Source organism: Grammomys surdaster, unplaced genomic scaffold, assembly GCF_004785775.1.
Source record: "Grammomys surdaster isolate TR1022 unplaced genomic scaffold, NIH_TR_1.0 97, whole genome shotgun sequence".
Lineage (NCBI taxonomy): Eukaryota > Metazoa > Chordata > Mammalia > Rodentia > Muridae > Grammomys > Grammomys surdaster.
The window spans coordinates 18,431,588-18,443,090 of record NW_021604576.1 but is presented as its reverse complement, the minus strand read 5'-3'; the positions used below and the strand labels follow the sequence as shown (position 1 = coordinate 18,443,090).

Sequence of the window (11,503 nt, the reverse complement as noted above, 5' to 3'; positions counted from 1 at the left end):
CGTGGTCATGGCCGGCCTCTACTCCTCTCTACTTCTCTCTCTCTTCACTCGCCATCTTCCCGTTCCTCTCTCCCACTCCCTTCCCCAAATAAACCCCTTCCCTTGGAACCGGATCGGATCGGCTTTGGTGTTGTCTGTCCAAACTGCGCTCGAATCCTAACACTCAATGTAATATATAAATAAGCAAAAATTACAAGGGATTCTAGTTGTCCAGTTTTACTGCACTTTAAATCTACTGTCGTAAATTTTATGATGGACTTGAAAAAGAAACTGAAGGCAGCATTAGCCCAAGTTATTTGTCTGAGGTAAACCACTCGGGCAGCGTTCCCTTAACCCTGGCTCACTAGGCTCATCAGGGACACAGTGTTGAACCTGTGGTATTCAAACACAGACCTCACTGACAGAACCAAGGGGTTTTAACGATATCTTCTTATATTTATTTATGTATTTGGGGTGGTTAGGTCTGCAACAGCAAACACGTGGAGGTCAGAAGACAACTTTGAAGGAGTTGGTTCTCTCCCTGTAACATGGTCCCCATGGTTTGATTTCTGACTTGGCACCAGGTGTCTCTGCTGTGCCAACTTGCTGGCCCCAAAACCAGGACTTTTGCTCAATAGCTAAGGGGTGGCTTCATTAATACTGATGCTTGCCTCCCACTTGAACAAGCAATCCAAGCGTACTGAGGATTTTCATACATTTTCAGAGTTAAATCTTAAAGGCTCTAACATTACGTAGGAGTAATCTTCAAGAGTGATACTAAAGTGACCCGAAATGCAGGCAGGCATCACAACTTTTGACTCTTCGCCATGTTGCTCTGGAAATCCTGCGAATGACCCAAGCAGGAACAAAGCATCTACTTACGGAGATAAAGATGTTCAGCAGATTCTCCAGCGTCGGGAGCTGTGGGATCAGTTTCTGAACCACTTTACTGAAGGCTTCGAATATTGAATGATCATATATGCTTGTCAGATAAAAGCTGAAAGAGAAGGCAGCATTTCACCAGGCTCCGTCTGAGCAGTGGTCTTAGGCTCTTTCACTAGCACCAGTATTCTTCTTTCTGTCCATCTCTAACAGACAAGCACTAGAATTCACAATGACCCTGCTCAAAACCAAGTATGTCCTGACAGGCAGCCTCCTCGATCCCTAGTACCAGAACTAGGGTCATTCCTTACTGCCTGGCAAGCTTCAGAGTTTGGCCACTGTTATCCATTTGCGCATCCTTACGTGCTACTCACCCTCCCTACACGAGCCTCTATTGAATAATCAGTAGCTTTGAAATCATCAATACTGAAGCACCTCAGTTTTTTCATCTTCCAATTTTCAAAATCAATAACACATATACTATCCATCTGGTAGGTGGATGAATGTACTATCTATCCTACCCCACAAAACAAATGGGAGAAATTGTCCTCTTAATTCCTATCCTAATGACTTTAAGTCTCATCTGTTATAAATACCATCCTGTTAACAAGAACTGTACTACTGAGCACCAATTAGCATCCTGGGTTAGAGTCATGGGTTTCGTTGTGTCTTACATGAGATGAGAAGTTTAGTTTTGACAATTTGTTGAATACAAAAGTAAAAAACACTACTTTTCACCAAAAGTTAGCATTTATCAAGTGCAAAACATCTTTGACCCTATCCCATCCTGAAACAGATAAACAGGTAAACTGCCATCCATGCTGTCTATGCCAGCCAGTTCTCACCTAGCCTGGGGTGACTGAAACCAAAACCCACTTGCTCCAACCTCTCTTAGGACCAGGACCCTGAGAGTTCTTACCTCAGGTGAATTTTTTCTAATCCAGCATCAGCAAGGTCATCGTTTGCCCTCTGGTGAATGTCTCTTTGGGTTTCAATTTTATGATCATCTGACAGACCATCTACTTTATGAATAAACACCTCAAAGTTGATATCTGTGTTCACCTTGTAGGCCCTGGTCACTGTGAGATGGAGCCTGGCCAGCGCTTCCATGTAGTCATCCTGGAACAAAGTTCATGCCTTCAGCTTTGTTTCCAGAACCTTCCATACACACTCAGTACCTTGAAATACATAGCTATGACCTCTAAAACTACTTTTCCCAAACTCCCAACACCCCTGCCAAAAAAAAAAAATAAAATAAAATAAAAAAAAATCTGGCTTCACAGACTTCAAGTATACAAACCTAAGTTTGTTAACACAGAAGCTAAGAAAACACAGCTGGTTTGGGTAGTCATAGTATAGGCTGTTGATAGCTGTAAAGACAAGAGCTGGAGTTCCAAGAAACTGGACCAATTCCCTAAGTCCCCCAAGGGACAGGATGCTTCCCGGCTTCCCAGGGCTCTCAAGGAACTGAAGAAGAGTACAGATGGAGACGAAATAAAGCTGGGAAGGAGGGTGAGAGAGGAGTTAACAGTAATCCAGGAAGTCAGCAAACCTTCACTGGCTTTTGTTAACTAAGCCACATGGGAGGAAGTCAGCCCAATCATGCTTGTCTGTCTGTCTGTTCTACAGGGCTGCTTGGTGCCACACTGCAGATGTGTGGAATCTTCCTTGGGGACTCCCACAGACAGTGTAGTCCCCAGAGCCTCCACTTCTGGCCCTGTACAGAGAGATTGAGACTCCTGGTCTAGAGCAATTGTTTCAAACACCACAATACTATTTTCTCCTCCTTCCTACCGCTATATAATAAAATAATAAACACCTGTGTTTAGTAATCAAACTATCAGTGTCAGGAATGGTGGCTCACACCTGTAATCATAACAGTGGGGAGGCTGAGACAGGAGGATTGTTTTGACTATCCCAGCCTGGGATAGTCTTTGAGATTCTGTCTCAAAACAAACAAATGGGGCTGGAGAGATGGTTCAGCAGTTAAGAGCACTGACTGCACTTCCAGAGGTCCTGAGTTCAATTCCCTGCAACACATGAGGACTTACACCATCTGTAATGAAATCTGAGGCCCTCTTCTGGTGTGTCTGAAGTATACTCATATACATAAATAATTCTAAGCAAACAAACAAATAGAGTTGGCGATGCAACTCAAGGGTAACGTTTGCCTAGTATTATTCATGGGGTTCTGGAATTGAGTCCTGATGTCATTTTTTTCTGTCTTTTAAATAAGAAAAATCAATTCTGGGCAGTGGTAACACTTGACTTTTAATTCTAGCACTTGGGAGGCAGAGGTAGGCACATATCTCTGAGTTTGTGGCCAGCCTGTTCTACAGAGTGAGTTCCAGGACCACCAGGGCTACACAAAGAACCACTGTCTGGGGAAGAAAGAAAGACAGATGGATGGACGAACAGAAAGAAGGCAGGCGAGTAGGTGGGGGGGGGGGGAGGGAGAGAAAGAGAGAAAGAAAAGAGAAAATGAGCTGAATGATCAATACCAAAGCTTCTTCATCCTCTTCCTCCTTTCACTATGTGAAGGTATTTATTCCACTCATCTGTTTACACTGCAGTCAACACATGTATCCAAACAGCATTTACATTGTTTTAAAACTTAAGAAATGTCAGCTTGGAGTTGCTCTTGGTTGGGGGCCATCCCTGACTTAATGCAGGCACACGGGACCAGCAAAGACGGTCTCTGAGATAATCAACTCTAGGCTCCAACTTGTTCTGTACAGAGGAATGTACATGCAGGGGTATAAGAAGACTCTAAAGATGATCAGACAGAGCAGAGGGACATTGGTGGTCGTTGCTAACAACCATCCAGTTAGCTTTGAGGAAGTCTGAAGTAGAATACTATGCCATGTTTGCCAAAGCTGATATCACTCTCTACAGGAGTAATAACATTGAATCAGGCACACCACACTGGAAATACTACAGAGCATGCACCATGGCAATCAGTGGCCCAGGTGATTCTGATATTAGACACTTGGCAGAACAGACCAGGAAAAAGGAAACCAGAAAGGTTTCTTCTACTAAATCTTTCCAAAGCTTGCTTTAAAAACAAAACAAAAATCACAGAAATATCAAGTTGTAGGCAAGATGGCAGGGTGGTAATCCTATCAAGCCTGATACCCTGAGTTCAGTCCACAAGATCTATATGGTAGCAAGAGAAGAATAGCGTCCCTCAGGCTGACCTCTGACCTCCACAGAAACATCATGCCATGTGTCCTGAATAAAGAAGTGTTTAAAAAAAAATGTGGCTGGAGAGATGGCTCAGTGGTTGAGTACTGACTGCTCTTCCAGAGCAGAGGTCCTGAGTCAATTCCCAGCGACCACATGGTGGTGGCTCACAACCACCTGTAATGGAATCTGATGCCCTCTTCTGGTGTTTGAAGACAGCTACAGTGTTTTTGCATTCATATAAATAAATCTTTTTTAAAAAAAAATGAATCAAGTTGTATATATGTCTTTTTCATTCAGTGTTATGCCTAGGAGACTTATTCTGAAATTTTGCTTTAGAGTTGGCTTGTCACGTGTCACATATTAAGACCTGTGGATGGAAATTCCAAACATGTCCAATGACCTGTCAGTTCAGGGATGAGTCTCGTGAACACACAGCTCGCCCCAACAGCTGCTGTGAGGTCACAGCTGAGTCTGTGACCAGTGTATTCCCAATGTAGTCCATGAATCCCCTGCTTCAGGCAGACTCTCATCTCAACACATTACTCAGACCTCTGGATCACTGCTAGTCCTCTTCGGTTTTCCTTTGGGCACCTGCATTCTTGTACACACACATACGTAATTAAAAGTAAATAAATCAGGGACTAGCAGGGTGGTTCAGGGCAAAGTATGCAAACTTTGCCTAAAAGACCCTAAAAACGTAAAATGCCATTAAAAGGAAGAAAATGTGGGGTACAAAAGTACAAGTCTGTGATCTCAGCTATCTTTGCCACAAAAGGTACAAGATCACAAGCCTGCAGCCAAAATTTAGTGAGGTTATATCTCAAAGTAAGAATTGTAAAGGTTCAAGAGTGTGGCACTGTGGAAGAACACTTGTGTAACATGTGCAAGGCAGGCTCTGGGTTCACCTCAAGTAGCATCATCACTAGAACAGAGGATTACAGACGTGTGTGTGTGTGCGTGTGTGTGCACGTGCAGTGCATGTGTACATAAACATGCATGTGTGCACATGCTCTATCATACTAACCTGATTCTGTGACAAGAGTCTCTCATCAAGTCTGGAGCTCTGCTGACAGCTAGCAAACCCCAGTGACCTTCCTGTCTGCTCTGCTCTTCCCTACCCTTCCCAGCTTATGTGTGACACCTGGGCTTTTGTACCCTGTCCCCAGGGGGCAGAGAGGGAAGCAAGATGTTCATGCCTGCAATCTCAACATTTCCTAAGAGGCTAAGGTAGGAAGGGTGCTGTGAGTCCAGCCTCGCCATAAGTGCCAGGTCAGCCTGAGCAACAGACCCTGACTCAAAGAAAGAAGAGGTAAGGAAAAAGGGAGGGAAGAAGGAAGAGAAAGGGAAAAAAGAAGGGTCTTTCTCAAGCATTATTAGACTTTTCTGTGACCTGCAGTAAACTTAAAAAAAAAAAAAAAAGCACACACATTTACTAACCTAACTGAAAAGCCTGCTTCATGATTGGATAAAATTGTTTATCTAAACACTGAGCCTGGAAAGATGGAGTCTAGTTGGAAGAGTCTAGTTCCTATATTACCAGTTCACAACCACCTAAAACTCTACTTCCAGGGGAGCAAACACCTCTGGTTGCTTCAAGAAGCTGTACTCGTATACACAGACCCACACATGTACACATGGTTAAAAATAAACAATAATAGTAAGTAAAAATAAGTAACTAAACCCATTTGGGGCTAAATTACAGCCATATCATAAATGCCTTATGCACTTTGCACTGGACCTGCTACAGAGCACTGTATGGTATCTGAGTATTTACTAAGCCATCATCTTGAAATGATCTTTAGCTCTGGTTAGGATCTACTTTCTCATAGGCAGTTACTTAAACGGCGGCAGAAATACCCTGGGAAGCATTAGGGGAAGACAGAATTCCCTGTCCTGCACTGTGCACACATTAGCTGCTCCCTGGGCCCCTAGCTCCTCGATTTACAACCCCAGCAAACAGACAGGAGGGCAAGGGAGACATGATAGAAAACTCGGTCAGTACACTTGAGAGGACCAGGAAGCTCCCAAGAGACCTAGGCACACCAAAGGTCCAGGCACAAACTTTGGGTGGACCTAGACAGAGAGTGAACCCATCGCACATCAGGCATGGCTCGCTCCCTCTACAGTCTTCCCCTGAAGGAAGAATGAATCCCTAATGCACTGAGAGCCCTCAGAGCCAGACACACAGTGCAGCCTCCTGTAGCCGATGCTTTGCTAAAGATGTTACTTCTATATTTACCCTGGAAGGCTGACAGGACTACAGAAGCAACTCATTTCCGGGAAATCTCTAAACCCCAACTCTAGACTGGGTTTGGCAGTCTTTGGAGAACCTGCTTCCTTTAGGCCAGGGAAAACCTCTAGCTTATACCAGAGTTTCAGGGCCCTCTGAGGACCCAACCCCACACACCCTTCCCAGCGTGGTCAGCCTGATCTTCCTTCTTCCCCTTTACACGAGGGACAAAGTCCCAGTCAGAGGAGACGGTGAGATCGACTAGCAGCTGGAGAATGGGGCAGGGCCCTCACCAGTCAGGGGACCCCTCTTCATTTCCTTTATAACTAATTTGAAGGAGGACTTACACAGATCTGTTAACAAACTACTAAAAATAATTCTTAGGACAGAAAACTAGAACTTGGGAGGATTTTAAATTCTTGAGTCAATGCTATGACAAAACCTGTATCCTCAACCTATCTACGTGAACACATTTCTCAGCCATGGGAGCAAAAACACAAAAGTGGAGCTGGTTATCCAAACACAGATGTGAACTGTGGAAAAAGTCATGAACTGTCCATCTTCCTAGGAGACACCTACCTCACATTTTAATAGTAATCTATAAAATAGTTACCGTGATCAAAAATATACTACTAATAATAATTTGATTCGAGGGCTAAAGAAATGGCTCAGTGGTTAGAAGCACTGGTTGCTCTTTTAGAGGACCCAGGTTCAATTCCCAGCACCTACATGGCAGCTCACAATTGTCCAGTTCAAGGAGATTCAATGTCCTCTTCTGGCCTCTGCAGGCACCAGATACACAAGCTGTTCAGACATACACATTACAAAATCAAGTAATACTTTGATTCTGAAGAAAAAAAATTCACTTAGAATTGTATTTACCTAGAAAGTAAACACTGTAAAATGTAACCTTCTAAGTAAATTTTGTTGCAGAGGACCTGTCATTCCGCATATCTTCTGGGATCTGGCCTTCCTCTGGGAAGTTAAGTGTGTTTGGGCTATGACTAGGCAGGAGCCATTTCTCTGCTGCAAAGTCTGAGGGCTCTAGAAATTCTGTATGATAGGACAGCCTACTGCAGATTTAAAAACCTAAACCACCCCACCGGGCCAGCAGGATGACTAGGCAGGTAAAGGTACTTGGCTCAGGCCTGACAATCTGAGCTTGATCCTCTGATCCCACAGGTGCAGGAGAGAAGACTGCCTCTGACAGCCCCAGCCCCCCCCCAACACACACACACACACGCACATGGGCTATGGCGCACACATGTTGCACACCCATGCATATGTATATGATATACACACCCATGTGTACACACACACTCAAACACACACAACTTTACCTGGGAGTCGATGACAAAGATCAGTGCTCCTGTGCCCCGGAAGATCATCTCATAGTCAAATGTAGGGTCAAAAAAGTCAATCTGCCCTGGGAAGTCCCAAATCTGGAAGTTGACAAAGGAGCTGTTGGAGACATCTTCCCGGCAGATCCTGTTGGTGCTCTCCAGGAACAGCGTCTCGCTCGGGGACATTTTGTGAAAGACAACTTTCTGTATGGACGACTTGCCGCTCCTTCTGAGACCCATGAGCAGGATTCTGGGCTTCACCTCAGTGCTGAAGGGGTCACTGAAGTCCAGAACTGGAAGAATCCCAGAACAGGATAAAGTGAGTTGTTCATGGCAGCTAATGGGGCATTTTCCTTTCTCCTCAGATGGTCTATAACTCTGATGCCATTCTTCCAAACAGTGCCATCTGTACCACCAACCATAGAGGGACAGCAGAGGGAGATCACAACCCTGAAAACTGTCCTAACCCCTTCATACATGCTGCTGTACGGGCCACCATCTCAAGCAGACTCTGGAATACAAAAAAAGCAGAGGATTCCTGGAGCTCACTGCCTGAAATAGAACTCAGGTCTTCAGAGCAGTCAGAGTATCCACACACTAATGAGGTACTCTTGGTAACCTGCTGGCTACTGTCCTCATGGGCCTGAAGAACACAGGCGCAGACCAGAAGCTTCTTATTCAGATAGTGAGAGAGCACATGAGATTTAGACAGGCCCACCCTTTTCATCTGGTAAGATAAGCACAAACAGTTATTAACATTAAAATTAAATGGGACTGGAGAGATGGCTCAGTGGCTATTGTTGTTGTTTTTCCAGATAGGGTTTTTCTGTGTAGCCCTAGCTACCCTGGAACTCGCTTTAAAGATGAAGACCAAGCTAGCCTTGAACTCACAGAGATCCACCTGCCTCTGCCTTCCGAGCACTGGAATAAAAGATATGAGCCACCACCATGCCCAGCAAGTGACTGCTCCATGAGGCCTGGAGTTTGGTTCCCAGCACTCATGTCTGGTGGCTTCACTGTACCAGCTCCAGGGCATCCAACCTTTTCTTCTGGACTCTGTGGGCACCACAGTCATATACACAAACCCACAGTCACACATATATTGTCTATGCATAATTTAAAAAATAATAGAAAAAAAATTTTTTTTTAAAAAAAGATCAGGCCGGGCGGTGGTGGCGCACGCCTTTAATCCCAGCACTTGGGAGGCAGAGGCAGGCGGATTTCTGAGTTCGAGAGTACAAGGCCAGCCTGGTCTACAGAGTGAGTTCCAGGACAGCCAGGGCTACACAGAGAAACCCTGTCTCGAAAAACCAAAAATAAAAAAATAAAAAAAAATAAAAAAGATCAGCTTTAAAAAGGCATAAAATGTAATTGGTGATGATAATAAGCATTTCTCAGGGCTGTTATGGCAGTTAAATGAAATCTAGGACCTAAAGTAATTAAGACTCAAGCAGGTTTGGCGATTTACACCTATAATTCCCGGGAATTCCTTAACCTGAGAGGCTAACTCAAAAGAATCACAAGGTCTGGACCAACCTGAGCTACACTGCATAAAGCCTCATTCAGCTAAAGATGCTGGGCCAGCTGGTAGTATTCCATATACAAAGACTGAGACCTGAGACCACATACAGGTTAACTCAAAATGGACCAAACACCTCAACTAAGGAGCTAAAATTAAGCTCTTAGGAAGAAAACTAAGTAGACAAAGGAGACCGTGGCCTGTTTTTTAGCTGTAATCATAGAGGAAGGAAAGGCACAAGCTACATATAAAAATTGTAAAAGATAGGCACTTCAGAGACAGTTCAGAAGTTAAGTGTACTTGATGCTCTTGCAAAGGAGCAGAATTCATCAGTTCCCAACACCTAGGTCAAGAGTTCAGTCACCTGTGCCTCCAGCTCCAGTGCACCTGGCACCCTCTTCTGGCCTCCTTGGATAACTCTACATGCATACACATACACACATACAGTATAAAAAGAAAACAACTTGTTTGGTTGGTTCTCCCCGTACCATCCCTACCCCCTACCCCCATTTCTCAAGTCAGAGTTTCTTCTCTGTGTAGCTGTCTTGGAAACTCTGTATGTGTAGATCAGGCTGCCCTTGAACTCTAACCTGCCTCTAACCTCTCAAGTGCTGGGATTAAAGGTGTGTGTCATCATGCCTGGCTTCGAGACCCTATCTCAACAACAACAACAAATCCAAAACATATGCCCAAACAAAAACCTGTACATGAATGTTCACTTCATAGCCAAAACCAGACACAACAGAATTAATGCCCATCAACTCATTAATGAGTACATAGAATGTGACATAGTCATATGATGGAACATTCATGAGCCATGAAAATGGAGCGGGGTGCTGATTCAAGCTACAACAGAGATAAACCACTGAGCTACATACTATAAAAGGGCATGTGGAAATGCAGTATACAAAGTACAAAGTACAACTCAATTTAGGAATTATTCTAATGACATTTCTTCATTTACAGGAGGGCATGGTATGCCTATGGACACCTCCCCATCACACACTTCCCTCACATCACCTCCCCCACACCATGCACCTCCCCCCATCACACACTTCTCCCACATCACCTGTCACACTCTTCGCCCCCCCATCACACCTCCTCCAACCATGTACACCTCCCCCGCCCCCTACCCCCAGCACCATGCCTACTGTCTTCTCTAGTTCAACAAGTGGCTAATGATACAATGATACAAGTTGTGATCTAGGGAAGGAAATACACCTAAAGGCTCCTTCCTCATCAGTGATACATACACAGGACTGCTGTGACAAGTCTACCTCAGGAAATTAAGACCACGGACTCAGGTCACGCTAATGCCTTTCCAAACTGAATCCCTAAAAGGAATGTGCACTATAAATAGTAGCTGGACAAATACACACATGTGGAAAGCCAAGCCTGAAACACAAAGTGGTTACGAGAGAACCTTAAGCAACACAAAGACAGGAGCCTGCTGGCCCAGAGAACCAGAGTGTAGTAATTCTTGCTACAATGAATAGGGCTCAATCTTCCTTGTAGACATTCCTCAAACGCTGAACATGCAAGAAATGCCCAGACTAAAGTGCTGATTACAGAGAATACAGGCTGGACAAATGGAAGACGCAAGTCCTCCAAAGGATCTGAACAAACCCCAACTTACAGAGACGGAAACTAAAGACAGTGACTGTATCAGCCTGTGAGCAATCCAAGAAAGTGTCACGGATTATGGATATAAAAATACTGTGGGGACGGAAGACAGGATGAAAGGTGCACTCAATACCCACAAGGACTGGTAAGGAGAGAGAAAACCCTGGAAGCTGTAAAATAAGCACCAATGGCATCTGGAGTGCCACTCAGAAGTTCCACTATCTACCAAAGAAGTTCCCAAAAGGGCAGGCACAGTCATTTGTGCCTATAAGCCCTGTGCTTAGGAGGGAGCGGCTCAAGGCCAGTTTGTACAATATGAGGCCTTGTCTCAGAAAAACAAAAGGCAGAAGGGTCTGGCTTTATAGTTCTTGCATTAGAGAGGCCCTTGGTTCAATACCCAGCAAGGCAAGAAGCATCACACACAAACACACACACACACACACACACACACACACACACACGGGGGGGGGGGGGGGAGGAAAACCCAAGCTCATTCCAACTTTAATCATAACACTGAAAAACTAAGAACAATTCAAATATCTAACAAAAGGTAAATGGATAAGCAAATTGTAGCACATCCTGGCAATACAGAGAATTAAACAGGGGCTGAGTATGTGTCTAGAATACACAAGGTTCCAAGCTGGATCATCAGCATAGGAAGAAAGGAAGGCAAGACAGCATAGGAAGAAAGGAAGGGGGCCACACAGAGAAACCCTGTCTCGAAAAAAACTAAAAAAAAAA

At 44.4% G+C, this 11,503-nt stretch overlaps 1 protein-coding gene across 2 annotated transcripts in view; it reads right to left on the bottom strand.

Moving 5' to 3' along the window:
* The window catches only part of Rragd (Ras related GTP binding D), a 35,445-nt gene that overhangs the window by 12,375 nt on the left and 11,567 nt on the right, over positions 1 to 11,503 (bottom strand). For both annotated transcript variants that reach the window (XM_028780310.1, XM_028780318.1), the window contains exons 2-4: positions 7,618 to 7,913; positions 1,781 to 1,980; positions 862 to 976 (exon numbers count right to left, since the gene is read on the bottom strand). In XM_028780310.1, the coding sequence (XP_028636143.1) occupies positions 862 to 976; positions 1,781 to 1,980; positions 7,618 to 7,913 (611 nt within the window). The remainder of the gene's footprint in view (positions 1 to 861; positions 977 to 1,780; positions 1,981 to 7,617; positions 7,914 to 11,503) is intronic.